Here is a 27,726-nt window from a genome sequence, read left to right as displayed (position 1 = left end):
ATGATTATTCCAGCCTCTCTGACCCGTCGGGATGTGGGTTCAAAATCCCTCACTTGATCCAGAGAGGTTCCTGGAAGCGCAGAAATGGGCTCCCCTGACGTTGCAGCTGGAGGACTCGGAGGGCGGGTGGTGTTAGATGGAGAGGAGAGTTGAATTAGAGGTTTATGGGACACACGTTAGCTTGTTGTTCTGAGGCCCGGGGCTTCTTGATGTGGTGTTATAAAATAATAAAAGCCATCCTCAAAAAACAGATTGTGTCATTGGGTGGTAATGTGACCGAACCGGCGTGGCCCTGGCTGGGGGGGGATTAGGCTGACAAAGCAACACGTTCACATCCCTGGTCACTGCACACACACACCCTCAGGGCCACATATCCAGACAGATGACATCAGCTTTCCCTTAATCTCTCTATATCTCTGCCTCCTCTTTCTCGTCCCTCTTCTTCTCCTCCTCTCGTTGTACCTGCTCGTGTGTGTGCGTGCTGCAGTCCTCCCGGGATTGAGAGAAAAATTGGAGTATCTGCTGAGAAAATGAAATGCCCTGCCTATGTTTTCTCTTATATTTTCGGGGGATCTCTATAGATTAAAGTTGTTTGGCGTTAACTCTCGACTCTGCTGCTGCCTGTCAAGATCATCCTTCACGGCTCTGAATTTTCTTTGCTTCAACATTCCTTTCCCTCCTTTGCAAATAAGAGGGCTTTGATTCCCATGGACGTTGGGATGCGTAGCAGGACCAAAGGCGATCTTTTTTAGTGTCATGCTGGAGGAGCAGAAAGACACACAGAGAGCTTGAGATGCGATGAAAGGAGCCATTCACATCTTCCCACGAGAGAGACAGAAGCGAGGATAGAGGAGTTCTGATTCACTTCTCAATGATAACAGATATCATGATGACATCCCTGTGTAGGGGTAGGTTGTTTTTACACTGTGTAAATATATCTTGGCTACATACGGCATCATCTGTGCCATTCACGTCCTGTCAGGCTTTCTGAGTGATGCCAACTTTTGGATTCACTGCCACGTTTTGCCCAATATACGTCTGATTCAGCACTTAATCAATAGTGCTAATCTGGAGCTAGCATGGGTATTTTTTTATCGCTCTCTTAAGTGTTTGACTTGCTTCAGAGTAACATTTGAACCAAGCTTGGTACTGAGCATTCCATCAGCATCAACAGCAAGTGTCATTTCATGGCCATTAACTAGATCTTATGTTTGATGTCTTCCATGCTTCAGTCTTAGTACCTCAGGAGTATATCAGCAACCGTCACTAGATTATAATACATCATTATTTTTTTAGATTAGTCAATTAACTGTTTTTTTGTTCAAGAACCTAAACGCCCAATTTCCAATATATATGATAACAAAAAAGCAGCTGATTCACTAACATTTCAAGGATTTATCTATTAATAAAAGGCTTCTGATTAATTTTTTGTCGCTTGACTAATAGTTTTGGCTCCAGAAAGTGCACCTCTGCATCTGTTTTTGTTTCTCTCTGCTCTCCGTAACTTCATTGAGAATAAATGATTAAATCATGCTTTTTCTAGTGAAAACTTTTGGCTTTTTGTGCATTTTTCACACATTTCTCTCTGAAAATGACACTTATTTTCTGTTTATCTTTATCTGTACATAGTGATTTAGTAGTAGCTCAATAATTAGAAGTACTAGAACTATAGATTAATGTTTTTTTGGTGTGTCCTCATTTAGCTTGTGTCACGCACAAGCCTGCAGCACCTTGATACACATTTCTGTTTTCATGCTTCTCCACTGATTAACAGCCAGGGGTGCTAATAGGCTAAGAAATGTTGCCATCCGCTAACAAAGAGACTGCAAGCTAGTGTACATGGATGTGAACAATGCAAATGCATGGATTAGCATATGATTATGTGGAAGGAAATGCATGAAACGTGTTCATTATATCTCGAGGATGTATCCGGTTTGGGAGGAAACACAACTTCTGTTTGTGTACAAGTAAAATCTACAGGGTAGCTTTAGCTTCATGTTAAATTGCATGAATACAAATGATCACTTCTAGCTTATGAAGTGACTTATAATTTGGAAGCTGAAGTAATTGCTTTTACTTATTCATTAGTTATTAAACTCTGAGTGTAAATGTCAGACCTGCTGAACATATTATCTGTAAGTGTATACATAATTTAACTACCAATTTACAGGGAAGTCTTATCATATTTTGACAGGGTATTTTATATTATCAGACTCCTCTACCTTCCCTCACTTGATGTAGTTTGGTAGGATTTGAGGCTTCTGCTCTGGCTTATGTGTTTGAATAAATTAGATTTCAAGCCGCCCTTCTTGATCTTCCTACATGAGCAGTAGCAGTGTCCCTGTTATTCTTCAACGATTATGATCTATGCAACTTTGTCATATTATTTATACATAAAAGGGCCTTGCTTACAGGAGGATAAGAGGATGAATTGCTGTTTCGGATGTGTGAGCAATATTAATTCAGTTTGGAAAATGCTCAACGGGAGAGATTGTTTGAACAAAAGTATAATTGCAGAATGTGTCAGGCAGCGAACCTTGGATGCTGTGAGTTAACAAGCAACCACAAACTGTTGCAAAGGGAGTATCATGCAAAATGATTGCTGTGCACAAAACCCTAGAGATCATTGGCACAGAGGTAACGGAAATAAAAGTGATTTGTTGAGTCTTAGAAAAGATGTAAGATGTATTACAGTTTCTCCACATTATGTCTAGGCTAATTTGTCTCTTTAATGAGCATTTAAATACATTATTTAGAGGACACTTTGTGGATGTCGTGGTGATATATCTGCTTTCGGAGTGATTGCATTACAGTGCGTGATATATATGTGGTCTTATCCCTCTGGCCAGACGATTTATAGCTTTAACTTTTTTTAAAGGATAAAAAAATACTGGCCTCTATAAAAGTTCTACCTATTTATTCCAACTTTTACTACTTCATTATCTCTTCATCAGCCCTCTCCACTCAGCTCTACCTCTGCTCCATCCCTGGGGAGAGCATGGAGGGATCAATACCTCTGGCTGTGTTACAGGCAGTGCACCCATAGCTCCTGGAGGGCAGAGCTATTAATGGAATTCAGGAGGGGTGGTGGCGGCTGGCCGACATGCGGGGTGAGCGTGGTCCACTGTCAGGGTTACACCAATCTATCCCACATTACAGGCAGTCAATAACCAGGGGAGAAACACAGAGTCATTCACTCTGAACTCGAATGAACCTGAACGTAGGGTAGAAGCGAGAAACTGACTGGAAGGCTCAAAACAAATTGGGGTTTTGAGCCTTCCCAAGGAAGCAAAACAAAAACACAGCTACATTGATATTACCTTCCTTTAATAGCTCAGTGAAAACGGCTGCCTTTTCTACACACCCCTGTTCAATAGACTTTATATATCCATCCATCCGTCTTCTACGGCTTATCCGAGTCGGGTCTCGGAGGTAGCAGTTCCAGCAGTGAGCTCCAAACTTCCCTTTCCCTTGCCACATCAACCATCTCTGACTGGAACATGTCCCTAGGGAGGCGCCCAGGTGGCATCCTTACCACGTGCCTGAACAACTGAGAGCTTTGTCTTTTGGCTCAGCCCTTTTTTTCCCCGTCACAACGGTTCGGTAAAGCGACTTCAATACCGCTCCCACCGATTCTTTGGCGCATCTCACGATTTTGTTCCCTCACCCAAGAACAAGACCAAACGATACTTGAACTCCATCACTTTGGTCAAGGACTCATTCCCTACCCGGAGTGGACAGTCCATCTGGTTCCTGATATATAACTACAGTCAGGCACATGCACAGATAGACCTGAAAGGGGGCTTGAGCACCTGCCTTATTGTACTCCTATTAGAGAAGTGCCCTTTTTTTCTTAACAAATCAATAACATTATCTCCCTTAAAACACAACAATCATAAACAAATGATTTGGCACATACTGTAGTAGTAAGATATTAGAGAGGAAGTGCATCTTTGTCAGTCGGAGGGCTAGGGATGCATTCATGAACTAACTGTCATGTAGCAGTGTTTGAAGCAAGCCCCTGGGTTTGTTTAAAATACATACATTTAAACATCTCTTAAAGCCTTCAGAAAAGAAGCTATCCCCGGCATTTACTTAAAAGTAACAAAGATCGCCAGCTTGCCCTTTTCCTAATTTGAGCCCCTGCTCCTCTAACATCCCCTGCACGTGGCTCAGTTGATTAAGACTCTGCATCATTGGTGAAAACAGTCAGTAGCACATGGTCACACTTGCTGTCTTTAGGCAAAGTGCAGTGGAAGCAGCTTTAGATGGTGTGGTGGTTCCCAGTCTCCAATGGTCCTTTTGCCCACAGGCGGCAGGCAGGCGCTGAATGGCCGAAACTAATCCATCCTTCTAATGCAATGGCATTACGGCTGCCCGTCACTTCCTAATTGGCTAATGGCTAGATTAGCGTGGTTACAATGGGCTGTGCTGACACAGTCGTGGCCCGTCATAACAGAGGGTTTAGGGCATAAAAAGAGCAGGACCTGCCTTTTACATCCGTCCGCAGGCAATTGTCCACAACACTGGGCTCTTATAACAGCATTAAAAGGGGTGGTGAAACCAGCTGGAGGGCGTTTGTTGCACTATGTATATGCTTTGAAAGACATTTTACACACAAACCACATACAGGACCAATGCACCTGAACTTTATGGTATTTTCACTTTGTCAGAAGCAACAAATGGTGCAAAAGCAACCGCATGTTAAAAGCTTTAGCGGCAATGTATTTTCTTTGTCCTTTAAAGTCAAATAGAAATCCACCCAAATAAGCTAGAGGGATATTACTTTGACACAACTGACATTGTGTAGAAAGGACTGCAACTGAATCGCTGGATGAAATAATTGCAGAGTACAAAACAATAGATATAGAAAAAGGTAAGCTTCATGACTTACTTAAGGCACACTTGCACCTAGCCAAGGATTTAGTAATTTGGCTATAAATGTATGGTGTATCAAAGTAAAAGACAACATCATAAGAATCTGACAGGTTTGGACCCACTAGGGGTATTTCTCCTGTCGTGGCTGGAAAGAGGTGGAAGAGTGGATTGCCATTATCCCTTTTAAAGAAAATGAGCAGCTGGGAGGCATATCATGCATTAATTGTGGAGCATTAATTATTCTAATCATAGCAATAGAGGGACTTAGCTTGTTTTCAGTCTGAAATGTATTTTCTCATTAAGACCTTGATACAACGAAGCATCAAATTATAAAATCCAATAAGTCTCTCTCTGGAGTAATTTTTTATCGCCAACTGTAATAGACTCAATAGCCTTTACTTTCTAAACACTGTCGGCAAGGTGGTGAAAAATAATGGATATGGTGTACCACAGGGTAATCTACATTATTGTTGTTTATGGCATATTTATGTTCGGACACTCTTAGTGTAAAAACATACACATCAGAAGTTCACTTCACATTTAGCTGAAGCTTTCATCTTAACATACAATAAGTGGAAGATGAGGCCGTAAACAACATATATATATAAACCAATTAAAGACAAGCACTGAAGGGCTAACAAGGCCTGTAATTTGCGCTGTTTTTTTATTATCCAGAGGCGAGGCATTAACTTAGCAATGCCAACAAGCTGCTTGACGTTAATGTCTACCCAAAGCTACAGCAATAACAGTAAAAATATATCCATGCTCTGGATGTTTCATTACTCTGACTATACTTTCTTTGCCACCAATTGTCGAGAAATTAAGGCAACCAGTCACTTGTTGTGATCTCCAACAAAATCTAAATAATTTCCACCAAGATTGTTGAGAAAGTTTAAAGTTTACCATGTTTTTATTTGAGAGTTTTAGCATGCAATCAAACGTGTCAAAAAGCAAAGCATTGGATACAATTCAAAATGTCAACCCGATAATGCTTTTATGTAGAAGGTCACCAAAGTCGGTAAAATTCATGAAGAATGGCTTTGATAAATGAAATGGCAATCTTTTATTTAGTTGTGTCCGCTATTTAATTCTGAACCAAAGTTATGAATTATCAATGCCCTCCCTAGAGCGAGATTACAAACAACATTTCCAGGTGCTGACGCGAAGGCCATCATCAAAACGACCACCTTTATGATAGAAAATCCAGATATTCATTCTTGTAGCATTAATGTTTTCAAGTCAGGACATAATGGTCCCATTCAGCTGCTCCCTGCTCTGAAAAAAAAGATGTCATGTAAGCAAACCTCAGTCAGGACAACCTGACATTCTGTCTTGCTCCTAATTCTCTTACCTTTCATCGCTGCGAAAGTGCGCCTCCATCATATCTCTGGTTATTATTCATGGGTTATATTCTTTATTTACCGGCTCTCCGTCTGTATTTAGTGAAAGGGCATTGCACTACACCTGCTGCCATTCTGTACAACAGATACATCCAAGACAAATGTTTGTGTGACTTAGTTTAAACGCTCATGGTGTAACCCTTTCCTCAGGGTTTCTACACACCCTTTGACTGTCCATGAATACACATCACTCTCTCTGTGATGCCTCGGGATATTCTCTGGATATACAATCCTTTTTTTCAAATAGAGGCCAATGTTTCCGCTTTCCACTGATTGTCTGGGTCCCTGTTGAGCCTTTTTCATATTGTTATCTCAAGTTCAGATTGTGTTCAGGCTATTGTGTTTCTACCTTAATGTGCAAATATGGAGCAGAGCAAAGAGGTCATGCATTAAATACAGTGTGTTTTAATAACATAGTGATAACGATTTTAATGTATTCTGTAGAAGCACTACTACCAGTATGAAACCACTACAGGTGTTAGCTGTGACCGGGGCACTGGGTAATGGTGCTCAGCTGCACAACAGAGAGCGGGACCTTCAGCCTGTTGTTGTGGAGTTGAATCCGGCTTCGAGGACGTACTGGAGAACAGCAGGGTGGCTGAAGGATGCGAGAGAGTCCGCCCACGCTACAACTTAAGCTGCTCTCTCATCCATTCCACGTGCTGCCGCCCTCCATGCATCCCTGTTTCTGTATGCTCGCCTCTTACTCCTACTATCACAACCTGAATGGCCGTTATCATTGCTCACTGTCTGTCTTTTTCATGGCCCTTTTTTTCTGTCTTTGTTTCCTGGCTAGAACAAGAAATAGTTCCCAGTAATATTTCCTGCGGAGTTGCAACAAAGGACAAATCACCGGTTATTCACTCCTTCACTATTCATCGTTGTGATCTGTTTGTTGTCTGGTTTAAAGGGGGATTTATACTTCTGTTTAATAGTGCACGGCAGAAGATGCCCCTAGCGTAGCAATTGATTTGTAGCGTCGGGTTTCATCTGTTGATAGCAGTTTGTGTCACAATTTCTATTGCAGTGTACCCCAGAGGTACTGTCTTGCATTCTTTTATGTACTACGTTTTACAGAGTGACAATGGAAGGGTCTGAGTACTAAAAAACAAACTATTATAAAGACATCAGTAATAGCTGATTAAAGTTTCTAAAGAAATGAAGTTGTTTTCTTGACATTGAGAGCATCGTTTGCAGGAATGGTTGGAGAAAAAATAGGGTCTTGACACATCCAGGTTTTATTAATGTATCTTTCATCTTCAGACATCTTTACCAGCCCCTGAAAAAGATAAACAATAACAAACTGTCTGTGTACAAACAATAGCTTGAGTAGTTACTTTTCTGAGGCGGTCGCCATAAGCTCCAGTGTGTATAGGCGCCATTGCCATATTTTCCTGACGCAAAATTGTAAATCTAGCTTAATACTAATTCAATCTAGTTTACCTTTTGATCCATCTCTTTCTTTAGTCCTCTGTCTCCAAACTAACAGGAAGCTGACAGATAGGAAGGTGCTTGTGCTATTAAACTTCTCATCGTTAGTGCTTCCCTCACTCTGAAATGGCTCAAATACAGAAGCACACCTGAGGGAAATGCAAACTCCTTTAGGCTGTCATAAAGATGGACGCAGTATTTAACCATAATGAGTTTCCCAATTTGCTGTAATCAAAGCATTGTAAATAATGATACACCTTCCTAAAAAATATCCAAAATGATTACTGCTGCACTTTGAGAATCGCTGAATTGGACCACAGGATCATGACCTATATAGAAAGGGAGTGAAAGTTGAGAGGCATTGTGGTTGCCTCTTTAGAAATTGTCACCCGAGAGAAGTCCCTGCCAGAAGATGCTACTAAATATAGTTCTGCAACATCAAAGGTCCTCTTTGAAATGTGTGTGTGTGTGTAGCTCTGCCTGTGAGGGAGGCTAATCTGACGGGTACACAGGCCCTCATGCACACAAACACAATCAAGAAACTCTCCGCTGGAGGTGCCACACATACACACACACACACACACACACACACACACACACACACACACATACACATTTTACATAATAGTTATTTCAGCAAATAACAGCATTCCCTGCTGCTCATGTACTCCTATAATCTTTTACAAATTACGCAGCCAGCAGGTTCCAGTTTGATGTTTTATAGCTTTCAAGGTCGTCAACTGTTACTTTGGGCCTGGAGGGTTAAATAAGTGCACACAGGGGGCTACTTAATTCCAAGTGACAGTCATGTTTAAAAGCTTGATTGCTTGAGAAAGAAAGTGAGTTTTCCGACAGAATCTTCTGTAAACACAAACCTGTTGTCAACTGTGGCATTTAACAACAGATGAGCCCATTAAAAAGAATTTTCTTGATTCTATTTTCTGCATTCAACGACCAATTTATCAGCAAGACAACTTTGGAAAGACTTGGCAAGCAGCTTAATGCCCGTGTTTGGATTCATTCCAATTCCTTCAGAAAGTTGATACCATATCTCTGGACTAGAATCTTAAATGAAGACGTTTGCTCCTTCTTCTTATTAAAGGCTGCCTCAGCTCAGACGTGACAATTTTGTAGCCATAAAACGCTCCACCTAAATGTTTAAGACAAACATTCTGTTGTGCTGTTTGATGCTGGGATTGTCTTTGGCTGTGACAGCATTGTTCAGAGATTCACACCACAGTGACTGAAAGCTTTAACAATAATTCCTAAATCCTTCTTTTTGAAGGTTGTGCATGAGCACTTCTGCAGTTAGACATCGTCGCACCTGACCTTTTAATACAAATTTCCCCAAGGCTACTTTCAGGAACAGCTACTTTTAGATTACTATTCTTTGTAGCTTAATCGTTTAGTTAATTTACTAAGTAACATTTGGGAGGAACTCTTCCTCTCTTCCCAGCCCAATGACTGCACTGGCTTTGTTCCAGCCTTATGTTGGGATGCAGGAGCCTTTTCACTTGGCCATTTAAAGTCAAATCACCACACACCACCAACCAGGGGTGATCAACGGTGCAGTTGCTCCCCTGCTAACTCTAAAATACACGGACGGATACTTTATATGCTGCACTGAGCATCTAACAAGTGCATTTTACGGGCTCCTCTTTTAGTGTGAGCAACCCTCGCTCAGATGTATAAAACCCATTCCACACCTCGGGGGTAGAGTGCCTGCCTGTTATCACAGCCGGGATCAGCTTCACAAGTCTAATTAGCACACAGTGATGAGGAAGTATTTAGGAAGCCGTTTGTACCTCAGTTTCACCTCATAAATACTTTGACACGCTTTGTTTTAGTGACTGCAGGAGAGATGATAGTCAGTCATTTAAAATGCTGCTTTTACAGGGTAAAATATTTCCTTCAGTCCTGTGTAGCTGGCAGAACAGCCTCTCCTGTCAGGGATTCCCTGTCTTTCTGTCAGCTCCATGCAAATTCACTTGATTTCTCCTCTTGGTGTCCAAATTGCATCACTTAGCTCCTGTGATGGTACCTTGCCACTCCTCCCCCCCTGACAGCTCACTGCTTCAAATATTCACTCTGTGCTAGAAGGGGAAATGGAAATAAAGGAATAAACAGGGCACTTAATGAATAATGCCGGGGCAGGATCAGCGTGTTTCGGCTCTGGAACGTTCCGATCTTCTCTAAAACACTTGACAATGACTACTTTTAGTTTCCTCTCATCCAGCGTTGGTGAGGCGTTGAAAGCTCCAGCGGCTCTAACTCTTCTCCCTTATCTCCTGCAGGCACAACCAGGCAGCCAAAGGAAGGAGAGGTCCCGGGGGTGGATTATAATTTTGTGACCGTTGACCGGTTTGTGGAATTGGAGAAAAGCGGAGCCCTGCTAGAGAGCGGAACATATGAAGGTAAGGATTTAGTCAAGTCACGCTTGTGATTGTGACCATATTCCCTATTTTGTGATGGAATTTATGCAGCAATGTGACACCCAGGGCATATTTCTTTCACTTTGAGTGACAGCTGTTTGAATGAATGCTGAGGCGGCCTCATCACTTCACATCCACACACTGAACACTCACTCACAAATGTGCTTCCATCCATCTATCCATCTTTTGGCTCTGTGGAGTGTCATCAGTCATGTTGGACACTGAGAGGACTCTTTTGTTAATAAAAGCTGGCACACACCCCCAACACACACTGAAAAAATGTTGACTTTAATTGAATGTATTATGTCAACAAATGTCACATACCTGTATTAGGTTGGTTGAAAGCAATACTACTAAGTTAAACCAAATGTGTTTGATTGAAACTTAATATTATTGCTTTCAGCTAACCTAATACAGTTATATGAAATCTATTGACATAATTCACTACACACGCCTTCACGTTGGCTCTTCCTTGACTCACTCCTCAAGCCTGGGCTGCAGTGGCTCTTCAGTTGCCTAATCTAAACAAACAGACACTATCTATCCCCTCATGTGGTCAAACGGGCCCGGGGCTCGGATTTAAACTAGAAAAGAATTATGCAGCCCCTGGTCTGCCTGGCTGCTTCCAACTCTCAGGAGACCGCTGCCATTATAACACTTCTTCCCTCTCACCTCTAGTCTCTATCGCAAAAAAAAATTGAACAGCCAATTTAACGGTCGGTCGCCAGAAGCAGTGTTAGATCTTTTTGTCGGTGGTAGGTGCCTTCCACCGGAGGAGAGAGCTCCTTCTGAGGTCACTCGGCCATCATTGAGCGTTTACATTTTTTAAAATAATTGAATGGTCAATTAGCTGTGAAAGGGAGTCTGAAGGGGTGAGAATAAAAAGGAAGGCTGTATTGAGGACCATCCTGCTGTTAGAGCAGAAGACAGGTTTCATTTGGTATTACAAAGAACAGAAAGTGCTCAGGTTCACTTCCTGAGAACGACTTTGGACTCCTGATATCTCAATGAAAGAAATAGTCATGGAAAACGGACATAAATTATAAATTGTACACCTCAGTTGAAGTTGTAGGTGCTTATGGTTCGTCTGTAGGGCTGTTGGTCCAGGTGTTTGTGTGACACACTCCTTGCTATTAAAGGCAAAAAGGAAGTGAGTTAAAGAACCCTGGATTTTATGCAAGACGATAAAAAGTATTTTATTTTCTGTAACGCTAGAAGTTCAAGATAACACTTTACATTTTGCTTCTCTATTGAAAAACATGAAAATAGGATGATCTTGGCTCTTTGAAAGCTGTGATTTGAATAGTTATCTGGCATTTCTTTGATGTCTTTTCCAAGAATCATTGTGGGGATTTGTTAATTGAGATTGAGACTGTGTCTGTCTAGGATGAAATCAGGGAGGCTGTCAGATGTGACTAACTGAAAGGTTTCTGGGATGCTGCGGGTTATTTAAGTTCAAACGCAGAGCACTTTTTTCATTCTCAGAGGCAAATCTTCAGCTTGTTAGGGCCCCGGGATTTAGTCTGCTGTTCTCCTCATATGAGCATGATGTTTAATTTCCGACACAGAAACAGACCTACTTGTGATTTTTTAAATCTCATTGGCTACTCTTCCTGTCCCCGAAACAGTCTTCAGACAGTGGATTTGTCTCTAATTCTCAAGCCAAGGGCATTAGAATAATATTCAGGGATTTTCACACACATTGTCTTTTTATGTCTTATATTTCTGCCAGGGACATTTGAGTAGAGCTAAAGAGAGGCTACTTTAATCTAATAGCAACTGCTGCAGACCTGAAGTCCTCTGAGAAAACAATTTTCTCAACTCTGCTTCATGCTCTCAGATTTATAATTGCCTCAGAGACAAGTAGTGTGTGATCTTTCAAAAGGAAAGGGGCTTTGGACTTGATTTGACATCTCACTTAAGCATGAGGAACGTTTTTATTTTTGTGTGAAAACCTCCAAATGTCCAATTGTCGGAAGGTGAAAAAAGAAAGAAATTCTGCAAGAACGTTTGCTTTTATTTGACTGTGTTTGGTAAATGCTGGCACAAACGCTTACAGAAAAGGGAACAAATATTAACTTTAGATTTAAAGACTTTATTTCTAAACAGAATTTCAAGAGGATATCTATCAAATGCAAAACAATAACATATTCTCTGAGAGTCCAAACAGATATATGCATTAAAAGGTGGAGTCCTGCAATATTTAAGAGACTCACATTTCCCCATAATTCGAAATCATACTATATCTACCTTCAAACATAAATTATTATTCCCAATTATCTCCCAACCCCCCTTTTATCTATTTATTCTTTTATTTGTTGTTGTTTTTTTGTATATTTTCCCCCTAATCTTCCTTCATATTCTCTGTTTAAGTTGTAGATTAAACTGAAGGAAAAATAAACATGAATAATGAGTGTGAGTATGTTTGTTTAAGGAAACGAAATGTTAAAATGTTTACACCCATCCAGATTTTATTTACTTGTCTATTTGACACGATTTTCATATTCTTGGATTAATTGTACAGTTTTTGCCAAACAGTAATATTGTTTTCTGGCATTATTTTTACGGGGGGAAAATCAGCATTTGGGTTTGAGGGCGCACGCCAAAAGTGAGAGGGTGCAGTGCCCGTGTTACCCGGTTTAGACAAAACCCTGAGAGGTGAAAGGAGTTTTGTTTTATTCTCATTGAAAGCACAGAAAAAAGACATTAAAAAAGCTAAACATTTTAATGTCTTTAGAAAAAATCTCACAGTTACTCTTAATGTTTTATCCACAGGCTAACCAGGCAACATTTTCCACCTTCAATGACAGAAGAGAATCAATCTGTGCTGTGACAATTGAAGTAAAGTAATGTGGTTTTAAATAGGGAGTGATAGAGACTGCTGGAGGGATAAAGCAAAAAAAAGAAATAGTCAAATGTAAAATAAACAAAGTAGATTGGAAAGGGCTGTTGAGTCAGAGCCAAGTGAAAAACTGCATTTCCCAGAGGTGGTTTAACTGGCTCTGACCAGAGACTGGGACTCTGAACACAGCGATTATTCAGTCATATGTCAGGGAAATCAATGCATGGTCAGGTAAGTGAATTATATGCAGAGGAGAACAATTTGGCAAACGCACTTGGATATCCACCAAAGAAAATGGGTGAAACCAGTTCATGATGAGGGAGTCTTTGTCTGCAACTACACGCTGTTTTGTGCTGGTTTTGTTCCAGTAGTCAAATTGTAAGAAATGATGTGATCTTGAGTGCCATCTTGTGTGTTCACGTCAAGGACAGACGACAATCATCCTCCCTGTAGCGGGTGTCATAAACCTCCTCTGACGTACTGTTCCCACATCTCTCCTCCTCAGGTTATTAAATCTATGAGCCTCTGTGCTGTGCTGTCGCTCCCCCTCCTCACTCTCTAGGTTTCTTTGCATTTGCTTGGAATTTATCTTTAATGCCATGTCCTTGTATGTACTCGTTCGCTCTTAGGATTGTCATGACACATTGACTGGTCACACTCCAGAGGAAAAGAAACACGACGATAAGAGTCTGCAGTCATGCTAGCTAGCTTTATGAGGCTATACTGAGCCTGTTTACGGTTTCTTCCTGTTCAAGTTTTCATTGCGACTGTCCTACTGCTCCAGCTTGGGAAATGTTTGGTAATTTATAGGGTAGGGTCTATACCTGCTCTTTATGAAAAGTGCCAAGATATAATGTCTCTATAAATTGGTGCCGAATCAATCCAAATCACTTCACTTAAGCCTCAAAGCTATTTCAAAATGAAGTGAATCCTTACATGCCCACAATGCCAATGCTAACATGCTCTTGTTTAGCAGGTGATATTTACCATTCAATTTAAGTTTAAGCATTTTAAAGTTGCAATCCATCCAATAGTTGTTGAAAAAATGTGTATTTTTGGTATTAAAGTGATGGACCCAACCACCAACAGACAGCCATGTGTCATGCAGCTTTCAAAATGTAAAAAAGAAAAATACAATAAATAACAAACTCTTTTTAAAAAGAGTTTTTATATAAAAACAGCACATATTTAATCCACACACAATGCAATAAGCTAAACAACAGCAACTAAAACAAACAGAAGGCAGTTTTATGTGACTTTTTTGAATATAGTGTAAATACAAACACAAAAGGCGAGTCTGAAACTGTGGGTTTTAAAGACAGACAGGTCCTTCCTATTATGGCGAAGGCCCTGTTTGTCTAATTTCTCATGGTTAATTGTCCAAAATATGTAAGCATTAGTCTTATGAAGTTGACCCTCAACATCTCACTTCTCTCCTCCTCTCTGCTCCAGATAACTTTTACGGGACCCCAAAGCCTCCGGCCGAGCCCAGCGCTCTGCTGCTAAATGTAACGGACCAGCTGTTGCCGGGCGCCAGACCCACCTCCGAGGGCAAGAGGAAGCGTAACAAGTCGGTGAGCAACATGGAGAAAGCCAGCATCGAGCCCCCCGAGGAGGAAGAGGAGGAGAGACCAGTCGTCAACGGCAACGGTGTTGCTGTCACCCCAGGTCAGCCCCGAACACGACCTCCTCAGGCGCCAGCAGCCTTGCATTGACAGCTAGGGTTTAAGGTCGCGCTCCAGGTCAGCCCGATCTGCAGCCGCTCATCGTCCTGTTCAAAACTGAGCCTCGAGAGTGGTCGCCTAGCAACAGATCTGAGTAACAGATTGCTTTTTTACATAGTTTTCCTAAAAAATGATTTCATGGCAGATTATCACTTCTAATTGGCTACACGATGTAAACTGTGTGTTTTGATTACCTCTCACAATCCTCAGTACCTCTGCAGACCGCTCCGTTCTTGATTAAAGCGTTAGTGCGGTCATTTTGCAGCATTTGATATCGTTCATTAGGTATCATTATCCTGTCCACATAGCCAGAGGGCATTCAAACACATCGCTCTCCAATTCAACAGGAGCCTGCGGGCTGTTTCCAAATCAACAAGGACTTGTTTTAATCTTCATTATTAAATGTTTTCTCTGGCTTGTTATTCAGCTGTCACCAAACCATTGTTATCCTGTCTGTAATCCTGGAAAAAAAGGCAGAAGGGACATTTTACACAGCCCACAAAAGATAATAAATAACTGAAAAATAAATGTTTTGTTCAAATCTAAAAAACACCCTATCAGTGACACTTAACAAATCACAATATAGCTCATCCTATTATGCACACACACTAACTGTTGTAATGCTTATGTCTATTCATGTGATCTTATGATCACATGAATAGACTGTGATAAAAGAGGCTTTATTCGTTAGATTTTAGTGATTTCAAGTCCAAAACCATGCTTTGGTCCTGTGACATTCTAAGCGGCTGCTCCAGCCTCAGGACAGCGCGTCTCAGAACACAGCGCAGCGTCACAGTGTCCGTGCCGCGATCACAAGGGAGTTTATTAAAGGAGGAGATTTTGGTTTTCATATCGCAGGGAGCTCAAACAAGGTAGGAATCTTCTTTCCCGAGAGATAAACATGCATGCGGACATTTCAGTCATACTGTAGACTTTCCTATTGTAGCCTGTACGATACAATCATTCTGGTTATTTAACTTTATAATTAGATATGGCAACTTTTCCAAATGTTCAAAAAGCGCTAACCTTAACAAAAGAAGAAAAAGACTGAATGAACTAAAATCTAAAATGCAGTTAGAAAAGCATCAAAATAACAATGTTTAGGTATTGTTTACAGAATGAGAAGTACAAAGATCTATTTAACAATACAAAAAGGTTAAAGAAAAATGTTACACATAAAATCAAAGGTTAGATTGATATTGCAAGTTCAAATCTGCATTCAAACACGATTTTAGTGTAAAGGCAAAATTGCAATATCGATGTACAAAAGTTAAAAAAGCAAACATTTAAGAAGATTGTTTTCATTTACACTGTAACTTCAAAGAAAGGCAAGAAAAATGACATAAAGCCTATTAAAATAATCACATTTCCATTTCCGTTCCATTATTTAAGATAAGATAAACATTTATTAAAGGCAAAGCAAGTATATTTATACAGCCCATTACAAGACAATTAAAAAACAATAAAAGCGATAAGATTAAATTAAACATTTGCACAACAGTCATAAAAAAGCCAAGAGAACACTTTAAAAACAAGCCCAATAACGAAAAAAAAATGAAGAATAAAAGCCTTTAGCATATGGCGGGATGTAAAATAGAACAATGCGTTTGCCCTCTTAAACTCTTCAGGTAGGTACTCTAAACCCTAGTGGTCACTTTTACCCTTCAAACTTAATTTAGGACTACAGATACTTCAATTTAGGATCGCATCTAGTGCTCTTAATGAATATGTTTGGAGGACTCCCAGTGTCCAGTTCTATATTATCTAGATGACTCTGAGCGTTCCCCTGTGAGCTCAGAGAGAGGGCAGGAAACATTTTTAACTGATGGCTATCGACAGCGCTGATGTGCCAGATGACTCCGGGCTCTGGGTTGTGCAGTGAGCCATGCTGGGGGTGAAAGTGTGCCGCTGTGCCCGGCTCAGGAGGAGTTTTGTCTGCAGATGGACTGAGTGTGGGCTGACCAGGAGAGCTGAATCAATAGAGCACAGCAGGCTCCGTGATCTAAGCAGATAGCGCCCTCGCTCCTTCCCTCCCATAGATTATCTCTCAATCTCCTCCTCTCACTCGTCCCTCCTCCACTCTCCTTTGGGAAGCTCACACTCCTTTCTCTTTCTTTCATCAACACTATTTCTCTCTCTCTCTTTTAACACATTGCACAACTCATGGCAGCCATCTTTATTGTCTCCTCTGTTTTATTCCGCTTTCTGTCTTGTTAACCTCCATCATTCTCTCTCCAGCCTTCACCTCACTCCCCCGAGTCACAGTTTCTCCTCACCTTCATTTTAATCATTTTTTCCCTTTTTTCCTTTCTCCACCCTCAACCCGACTCTCAATCTTTTCCTCCTACATCTTCTTGTCCTCACTTCACCTCCCTTGTCTTTAAATCTCCACTCCCCTCCCTCTTTCCTCCCCGAGCGATAATGTCTTGCATGACTCATCGTGCTCTCTTGTCACCTCAGAGTCGAGTGAACATGAGGACAAGAGTACAGACGCCTCAGGGGACATCGCCCCGCAGTGTGTCCCAGCAGAGGCCCCACCAGAGGCGCCCAAAGACGAGGGTCAGTCCCCGAAAATAACCCTCCCCCAACCAGAGGAGAACGACGAGCTAGGGCTGCTGCCGGACAACTGGGAGATGGCGTACACTGAGAAAGGAGAGGTCTACTTCATAGAGTAAGTTTTAAGGTGACATGATCCAGGACCATGTGTCCGGTGATGAAACCCGGATGTTTTAGTCATCACTCAGGTGTTCTTAAAGCTGAGGGATCTGAAGAAAGATTTGATTGACCTTTCCCAACTTTAAAAGCAGTATTCATAGATTTTACAGCCACCCAAAGGCAACATAACAATTGCATATCATCATCTTGGTAGATATGGCTAATGTGTAAGCAAAGGGTAACTATTAGCACATCTTGCAAACACAGAGCAACATTAGCATTCATTTGCACTGCCTGGTGAATCTTAGCCCGATATGAACTCTACTTCCAGCACTGTACTTTATTGCCAATAATGCTAAGGGAAATGTGTTGTTGTTTTGCTGCTGAATCCCATTATGTGTGCTTGTTATGTGGTGGTGGGCAGGTCATTTTTCGTTTCTTTGGATCTGGAAGCTTTTTTTTTTAGGCCCCAAAAAACCAAAACCAAAAGCTAAAAGATACTAAAATGCTTCTTTAATCTGAGGGAGACTGAAGAGTTATGTTAGATTGACGCTTATCATTTGAGCCATTGCTGATATACTTATATTTATAAGTGCAGCTTTTGAGTAGTACACAAAAAACAAAAAATGTTATTCAGAATCAGCCATATTTTCATTTAAAAACAACGTCGCTTAGCTTGAAAAGTAAAGTTCCAGCCTTTGAAGATCAGAAGGTTTGGATGTGTTTTTATTCTTCTGAATGGAATGAAAATGGCCCTGAGATTAGGGTTAGTTAACATTAAAATGAACTTCTGTTGCCTTCTATACAAACACACACACTGACGCAAAGCTTGGTGGTTTACTGAGATTTAGAGTTCCCTAAAAATACCTAGCCACACAAATATACAAACTCAGAAGTTGCATTCATTGGAGTCGTTAACTGTTTGCAGCTGCAATTAGACCATAGAGGTGACATTCTCTCACATAAGAATAATGGTGTTGTGTTTTTGCAGTTGTGAAGGAATTGTATGTTCCTGGATGTGGATTCTTGTGAAGCATCAACTAATAAAGCCATAACAGGAAATAAACCTGCTTTTGGAAACATATTAATGCATCAATAGATCATTCCAGGCTTAATTTCTCCATAGCATTGATTGAATCCCAGCACATTTGAATGCACTGCAAACTGCTCGAAGACGCACAGCAACACCAGACTGAGAAATGAGACGGCGGGGATTTTCTTCCCGCCAGGCACATGTTGCCTCTTCATGTCTTCATGCTACAGAGGCAGACTTTTAATTCCCTGCATTGCAGACAACTCACCATCTGTCTCCTCCCCTCAACAGTCAAACCTCACGCTCCCACACACATCAAGCACGTTACACAACTAATGCAGTTAGCCCACCCAATTTAGTAGCTTCAAGTTTTTGTTGTCTGGGTGTATGTGATGCCGTGCCAAAGTGAGAGCGGCTGCCAAGAGGATGCTTGCCTTTGGTTGGCCTCGATATGAGATCATTTTGTTTATACCTACAGCCCTTGAGGAGAGGAATAGAGACAGGGATATGATGGTGGAAACAAAGTGATTAAAAATAGTTAAGACAAAAAAAGAAGGTCAGCGGAAGGACACAAAAATAAGAGGTAGAACTAAATATTCATACCATAACTACTAACAGAAAAGAAGAATGAAAAGCAAGGAAAGGAGTGAAATGAATTGGAGAGGAATCAAAAGAAGGCAAAACAGACTTTATTAAACATTGAACTTCAATTTATTTGACTCTGTTTTTCTTTTTTGTCAGCTGGTGGCTTATTCTTTTAGTGCCGCTTATCCTTCTATTCTTACTTTATACTCATAAAGCTACACTAATCAATATATTCATACCGACAATGAACAATAAATATGTGTAATGTGAAAGGTGTCAAAACAACCCTACAGCTCTATTGAGCTTTTTAGCCTTTTTTACACCGTTGTTTTGGTTTTTGGCCTCCAAATTATGTTCACAACTCATTTCCAGCTACAGCAGACAGAAAAAGGAGCTGGTGGACAGCCAATCAGAGCTGAAACAAGAGACGTTTACCTCTGCGTTACTGTCACATGCAGGAGCTTATCAGGACCCAAACGCAGTATAAGGAGAAGGGGTACAAAAGTATAACAAAACGCAACCTTTATTTAGCAAAAATCTGTTCCAAAAAAAACTCAAAAACATTGCAAGCAGACATTATGGCATTTGTTGCGTGGATAGAAACATGATTCTAAATACATTTCTCATGTTGCTCGTCTACTGAATGTGAAAACACGGTTTGCAAACACCCTCACAGTGACAGCTTCATAAAGTGATAATATGTGAGAGCAGATTGTCTCTCTGCTTGGGCCAACAAAGTTATGCAGTAATTTAACGTCTGTATAGAATTACATTTTACAGAGCTTTTATGCGAAAGCCTGTGTGTGTGTCAAAAAATGTGCTCCTGGAAAAAGACTAAGTTAGCAGGAATCACAACTGAGGAGGTTTTGTATTTTACTGTAGACCAATTTTGAAAGAAGCCACTTCACGCCCTTTGCCCAATTTGGCGACTAGGCTGGTTTAATCCTTATCGCTTAATAGCCTCTAGTTATTCCTGTCTTGTTGTGCTCCCATGATCTGTTTTCTCTAACTGCAAACACATTTTCCTTAGGGACGTAAGTTCAAATTGAATGTCTTGAAAAGAACAAAGGCACACGGATGCCTCTTCACCGTATTTCTTCCTTTATCTTCTCACCTCAGTCATTTACTGTAGGCACTTGGTGTACACCTCCCCTGCCTTACTGTCATAGAGAAGGGAGGCCATTGTGGCTCCAGACCTTCAGACGAGCTTTGGAGATGAGTAGAGTTTCCCTGGCACATCATATCTGATCTAGATCCAGCTTTTCTGCCCGGGGCTCTGGATGAATCTGCCAAGCCCACAGCTGTTCCCCTCCATTACTCCCTCAGTCACACCTCTATCTTTTCCTGCCTCTTCTCCTCCCTTCCTCCTGTGCCTGCTAATGAGAGACAGTCAGCAAATTAAAGTATCGATTGCCATTTTGTCATCTTAAAGCTCTTTTTTCCTCCTTCCAGTCTCTCTTGTCACCTTTTTCTTTAAAGGCAGCTTCATCTTTCGTCTCTGAAATGATTCTCCAGCCGAATTAAGAATCCACCAACCTCCTTCTCTTTTTCTGCCAAGTCTCCTCTCTCTCGCCATCTATCACACTCCCTCTCACTCTCTCTCTCTCTCTCGTCTCTTCACAGCCACAACACCAAGACAACATCGTGGCTGGACCCGAGGCTAGCCAAGAAGGCAAAGCCGCCTGAGGAATGCAAAGAAGATGGTGAGTACTGCGTCTTTATCTTCCATTTTTCCCGTCTTTGTGATTTCATCTGCTCCGCGTGTTCATACATTTGAATTACACAACTTCCCCACAGCATTTATTTTTAAATACTTAATCCTTGCCTGTTGATTTGACAAGATGCCTAGTGAGATCATTCCTTACAAGAGAGTTCATTGAAGGAACATTTGCTGGCGCAGGGGTTTTATTTTTAAGGCTACATGGTGACAGTGTTGGTGTATGTGTGTGAACTTCAGTCGACGGGGAAAGGAAGCCCCGTGATTTGTGTGTTTAAAGCCCAGGTCCAGAGAGACTGGAGTTACAAAGACTTCTTTATTCTCCACTGAGAATGAGTGTCCTTTACCCACCCACACACACGACAAACACACACCAAAAAGAAAAGGAGAAGGATGAATGTCAATGCACCGGGTTTATAAACGAGAGTGCATATACGAGTGTGTCATCTATGTCGTGCACCCTCTTTTCCCACTTCCCCATACGTCTTTTATTTAAATGTGGATCAAAGGAGATTCATCGCCCGAGTTATTGACAGGGAGGTACTGAAGCTGAGTAGAAGGACTTGATTTTTAAGCGATAACACATGAGTGTGTGTCCGTGGGAGTGTTTCAGTGTATGTTCTCTGTGGGAGGGTGGGGGTGTTTGTGTGCATATTCCTGGTAAATGCTTAACCACAAGGATAGAGTTTCTCTAAAAATACATTTAGCAACCAGACATACACACAATCAGACAGAGGGACAGACGAACACTCCCGCACTCCTGAAAAGAGTGTTTTCCAATGACTCATCAGATTTGCTTTAAACTGCCCAAGTGTGACCGGTGTGTTAGGACACTTTGGTGAGTATTAATCATTGTTTTTATTATCAATAATCCTTTTATTTGGATTAGTATTTAGTTCCTGGTTGCCATCAAACTCAACAAAAACGCCAAAAGATTCCATTTCCATTGACAAAAAACAACACGTTGATTCAGACCGAAAAATAGACCCTTTGATCGCTGACTTCAGGATCACGTCACGATTTTAGCATGAGGAAAATCAAAGACACGACTGAGGGCACTTATCACCTCAGAATAGAAAGCTAAAGTTACATATTGTAACATAGAAAGGAGTAATGCTCCAGCGTGAAACTCATTTGCATGCTTTAGAGATGACAAACTGTGACTTAAGCTTCTAGCGTACTGCAATATTAGCTCTTAAGCTAGCCAGTATTTAAGTTAGCCAACGTTAGCTAACGTGTGCAAAGACTTATTCTGCCACCACCAATGCTTGTCCCTCAAAAATAAATGATATGTCAATAACAGGAAAGGGGTCTTCATGAACAACTATTGGAGGGTTTTGCCCTCATTTCTTGCAGGCACTAATACTTTGTGATCCTATGAGTTTTCTGTTAGTGCCACCATTTTGATGTGTGCTTTTGACTAAAATGTTTCGATAACTTTTGGATGAATTGCACAGAAGTTCAGTTCACACATTGTTTTCCTTAACAAGACAAATGTCATAACCTTATTGAAACCCTTGCTATCCGTCTCACACCATTCCTTGCACTTTTTAATGTGTCCAATTCGAAGAGTTTTCTGTCAGTCTAAGCTCTAGTTTGTGTTTGGAGCTGATTGCCTAATGTTAGCATGGTAACTAAGATACTGACTATGGTCCTATAGTTGCCTTACTTGGCACATTAGCATTGTGAGCCTGTTAGCTCCATGACATTAGTATTTAGCTCAAATCACCACTGTGCCTAAGTACTGTCTCAGCATGGATAATACCTGAATCACAATTTGAATTCATGTACACGTTTCCTACTTTGAACAAATTGAGGATAAAACAAATGTTAGGAGGTGTTTGCAGAAACTGTTTGACTGCAGTGAGATGGAGTGAGTGACGGAGACATAGTACCTGCCTGGTCTGGAAACATTTGCACTGCGTTTGGTGGCATTAAACACAGGGACTGTTTCCTGTTGACACATTGCCCGTTTTATCCCTCCAACAAATTAACTTCCCAATCTCGCATTTCACTCAAAGGACCTCCTGTGTACATGCTGAATCTCTCTGTTTACTCTCAATCTTTGGACATAAAAGGAGAGATCTAGAAACTGAAATGACACAAAAAAGACAGAAACGCCTTTGAGGAATTATTCAAATATTTCATTTTGCTTTTATCTCGAGCCCATCCAATCCTATTTATTCACCAAAGACACTCCACAGAAGGAGATGTGCTGAGATTTCTCTGGTTGGGCGACTGATCCATTTAGTCCCAGCTGAAATGAATGTGGAGCTTTAGTGTCTGCTGGTCTCTAAATGAATGGACACATATTCCCTGTATTTAATCAGATTAAATAGATTGCTAGTGACTTGGGAAAAACGAAAGCCACTGGGCCAAGAGATGGTTACAATTTTGATCAAGTTCTTCACAATCTAGGTCAGATGGGGTAGACTGTGATGAAGGATAATGATATTGATTGGTTCTGTTTTACCCTTTTTTAATAAACACAAATCATATTTAGCATTGCTGTGATTATGAATCTTAACAATGGCTCACTTGGTTTATCCTTTAACTTTATGTTTCTCAAGATTTCTTTGTCCACATAAATTCAGGAGGTTTTTAGTGACTGAGTGTAGTATACCAATCTTTGAGTGTGTTGTCCTCTGTATTTACTCTGTTTTAAAGTGTTTGCTTCTTCTTGATCATCGGCACTGAAATTGTATTTCCAGTTTAGAGGTTTTCGTGTACGCAGCCATGTGAGCGGTGTGTTGTTCCCTCCAAACTTCCACAGTACAGCAGCTACCCCTGAGTGCTGAGCTCAGTTAGTGCGAGAAAAGCTGCCTCTGTAAATTTGGTATCGATTGGTGGAAAAGGTAGACGTGCAAGTCCTTGTTTGGACCCACACCATGCTCTGATAAGCGCTAACAGGATTGCAGGGTGGAATCTGTGAGCTGTGACGGGACAACAGGCTCTGAGGAGGAGGGAGAGGAGGAGAGCAAGAGTATTAAATGGGACTTTGATTATGGAGGTGAACGCACACAGGTGCGCAGTAAAGACCAGATGTGGAAGAACTGTTCAGGTCCTTACTCAGTATTATCTGTGAAATGTACTGTTTAATACTCTCTAAGCTACTTTTGTTTAGAGGTAGAACCAAAAGAGTACACTAATATGTCTGGATTAATTCCTCAATGTATAGATGTCTGTGTGCACAACACCGCTGCAGGTTCAGTAAATAGAAGTTCCAGGAAGTTGGTCCAGAGTTTATTTAGATTTCCCATGAGTGTATTAAAAAAGGCTGCTCATTTTGATCCCCCAGGGCACATATAATGGCTTTTAAATGTATGCAATCAACAGGCCAAAAACCTAAACGTTTACATTTTGCCCTCATAATAAAGGAAAGCTGCACACACTATAGGTCAAACAAGGCTTAAAACCTTGAGTTTTTGGACAAATTACTTTGAAATGTACTTGATTGTCAAAATGACTGTTGATTTTCACAATGAAATGAAAATGAGGACTAATTATATTATAAGTGTTGTATTTTGCTAATGGAAACTACGTACCATTGGAGTTAGTCGATATAGAGTTTAACTCAAATACCTTAGAGAGTTTGTTTGACACCTGTGTATCTTATATGAGACACATACGTTATGTCGAATATATTTCTTAAACTATATGTTCCTGTCTTCAATGAAACATAGGTGGATTTAAAGTATAAAGTAGCATGATATGAACCTCAAAGCTTATCCTTAAATGCAAATCTTGACTAAATGTTTTCGAGGCTGTTAAAGACAACTTGTTCCCTCTCATGTTGAAAGCGGGTTGCAACACATTCAACGGCATTCTGTCAAAATATGCGGAGAAATGCGTGTTTGGTTCAGCACTCTCGTTCCTGCGTGTTCAAAGAAGCGATGGTTTGACACAGACGTCTTGTAGTTACATAACCTCAATATTCCTTTCTGTATTCCTGCCTTGGTCTCTCCCAGCTCCTCTCTCTTCTTCCATATCCATCTTTGTCCCCCTCCCTGTCCTCCTGTCTCTTCTTCCTCCTATTGTTTTAGTAGACAAAAAGAACTAGGACAGGCTCTTTTCAGAACCTCGCTGTTTGCTTTTATATCCCACTACACTCACATTTTTTAAGTTTTTTTTTATTTTCTGTCCTGCCAAATATATGTTGGCTGATACAAAAAAGTAAACCGAGCATGCCCAGTGTTTCCTCTCTATAGTCTTTACCTTTTAAGTCAGTTTTCCACCTCAGAATCCCCATGATAAGTGAAATAAAAACGGACAAAAATAGTAACCGCGATTTCGCCAGCATGTTCCATCGGCACGTGCTCCCCGGAAAACACCCTATACAGTATATGAATGAACTTGGACACATAATGACTTTGATGATGCTGAAGGGCGTTAATCGTTTTACATTCTTCCTTTGTCTTCAGTTTCCCAGCAGACTTTGCTCATGTGAAAATAGAGAGCACTAAACCTAGACGTGTAATTACATTTTGATTACGTGAGGAGCTTCACAGGGAAGAGTTATCTCACAGACTACAATACACTATCATGCTCTCTCCAGGGGAAATATAGTGAGGCTTGTGTCTTACTCATTTGTCTAGCCCTCAACTTAAAAACGTTGCCCTATACTGTATGTGTGTGTGTAGTGGGTAATCCTGGGTTTAAACCTTCTGAAGCCACATGAGGTCTGGTAACAACGTCCGACATGTGTTTCCAAAAAGCACATCAAGAGATGCTGTTTAATTCAATAAATAAATAACAATAAACTCGGTTTGACTTTCCAGACAAATCAAATATATCCAAAATCAAATATTGCTATATAATCATCAAAATAAACTGACAAAAATATTGCACCAAATAATGCTAATAAATACTTAAAACAATTTGACAAATAATATGATTTACTGTGGAATAATGCGTCAATTAATGTGTCTACTAATATGGTAGGAAATCAAACCGGGCCTACCGCCATCCAACCCAAAAACTCACAAGTGTCTGGTCCATTTAAAGCCTCACTGATCACAGGTAGATGCTCACGTCGTTCCTCACAAAAGGTGCGTGAATCACAAAATGATTATATAAATACTAGATCACATAAATGTTCTCTAAATAATATTTCATGAATAACACTATAACTCAAATATATGTCAGATATTTCCATCGTTACTCATAAGGCAGTTAATGGCTCCAATAGTTTGCGTGTTTGTTTAATTCCGATAGTCAATCACTTAAGTAAAGGTTGGAACCTCATAGCACTCGTCCTTCTAGCCCCAGGAACGTCATCTCTCCTGTTCACTCACTTGTCCTTTCAGCCGGATCAGTAGGAGATAGATTTGTGATTTTTATGGGATGCAGGACGTTTTTCAGGGGACACTGATAGTGAGTCCACACTTTTCACGGTGTGTGCAGTCCTACAGGTGAGTGATTATAGATGGGGAGAGGCTGCGCCCTCCTTCACCTTGAGACTCCTGCAGCACGAGGAGTGGGGAGAGGAGGGGAAGGGGAAGCTGTCTGCAGAATGATTGATGGGTATATTTTGAGAACATCCCCAGCAGAGCATGCCTGAGGCTTGGAGATTGGAAGGAGATTCAAATGAGTTTGTAGCAGGTGTGTGTGACATGTGCATTCTGAATTAGTTGTCAGTGTGCGGTGTGTATATCTGCTGCAATGTTTTTTTATTAAGATTAAACCCCTAAAAACGTATCAAAATTACATATTTAACATTTATTTCTATAGAAAAGTTCAAGCCTTAAAATAGCTTAGATGTAACTCAATACACTTACTTATCTATACTATACTTTTAATTACATTTTATACAATTATGAAATTATAAAGGTTTATTTAAAGTCAGTCCCACACACACTGTCCTGCTGCCAGAAATAAACTAGCACCTGGTATGTATTATTCCGCAGCTGAAAATAGTCCCAGACAAATGTGCTATTAACTCTTGAAGTAGTTTGCTACAAATAACATTTCCCAGCTGTTATGGAAATGTGTTAAGCCTTGTAATTTAATTTAAACATTGTTAAAAAATGTTTCTTAAAGCATCTCCAGCAGACGCTATATTATATAGTTATATATTGAGCACTTTCTTTTTTGAATACAACAATTCTGAAGTTTTTAAATGTTGTACATTGCTAACAAACATTTTATTGCTCTTAAATTTCCAGAAAAAGTTTCCCCATTTGTACAGGAAGCAGCTCATTATAAAACCCAGATCAAACATGGAGGCGTGTCCAATCAACAGTCCAAATACCCCAAATTATTCATGTTGAACATGGTTAAAAACATTGGATTGTTGGCCGAATTTGCTCAACAAATTACTTGGGAAAAAAACTCACAGTAAAATATTCATTAAACATGAGATAAATGACTTTAGTGTGATAGAAGATTTCATCCATCATTTCCCACTTCTGCTGCTAAATGCATCCCTCTCTGCCTAATCTGAAGCAATTTAACATTTGAAAAACATAATTATGCTCAAATTAGCATTCAAATCACTATATAAAACAAATTGAAATCAAGCAATTAAAGAGTTTTGTAATTGGTTTTTACACCACTGGTCCGAGCTTTTACTCATATATCTTTTTTACATATTTATATTCCGTTTAGACTAATTGAGTTAGACATGAGTTGAATCGAATCAATCTTAATATAAGTTTTATGAAACCAACAGCATCCAGGAGGCTTTTATAAAACAATCCACTTTACATAATTTCTCGCAAAATGGTCTCACAAAGAAGCTGTGCTCCACTTGTGGTCCCACAGGGACATGGACAGGGTTTACTAGAGCAATATTTCAGAGGGAAATTGGAACAGGAGAAAGTATGTGTGCAGCTGTACGTTTCTTTTTGTCACAAAGAGCTCGCCAAATGAAACCAGAACTTTGGGAGAAGAAGAGGAGGAGGAGCAGAGAGTAAGCGCCAGGTCACAGTTCAGTACGTCTCCTCCTGTCCCTGCAGTGTCCTGATAAGCTACAAGCCTGTGCATTCAGTTTGTATTCTGCAGCTTAACTATTGTCTGCTCTCTGAGACA

The 27,726-nt window shown here is 40.5% G+C and overlaps 1 protein-coding gene across 2 annotated transcripts in view; it reads left to right on the top strand.

The window, feature by feature from the left end:
• Positions 1 to 27,726, top strand: part of magi2a (membrane associated guanylate kinase, WW and PDZ domain containing 2a) — a 200,993-nt gene that overhangs the window by 116,399 nt on the left and 56,868 nt on the right. For both annotated transcript variants that reach the window (XM_063905788.1, XM_063905787.1), the window contains exons 3-6: positions 10,004 to 10,123; positions 14,436 to 14,651; positions 17,168 to 17,378; positions 20,604 to 20,683. In XM_063905788.1, the coding sequence (XP_063761858.1) occupies positions 10,004 to 10,123; positions 14,436 to 14,651; positions 17,168 to 17,378; positions 20,604 to 20,683 (627 nt within the window). The remainder of the gene's footprint in view (positions 1 to 10,003; positions 10,124 to 14,435; positions 14,652 to 17,167; positions 17,379 to 20,603; positions 20,684 to 27,726) is intronic.

The sequence above is a fragment of the Eleginops maclovinus genome, chromosome 17 (assembly GCF_036324505.1).
Source record: "Eleginops maclovinus isolate JMC-PN-2008 ecotype Puerto Natales chromosome 17, JC_Emac_rtc_rv5, whole genome shotgun sequence".
NCBI lineage: Eukaryota > Metazoa > Chordata > Actinopteri > Perciformes > Eleginopidae > Eleginops > Eleginops maclovinus.
This window is presented reverse-complemented; position numbering and strand designations above follow the sequence as displayed.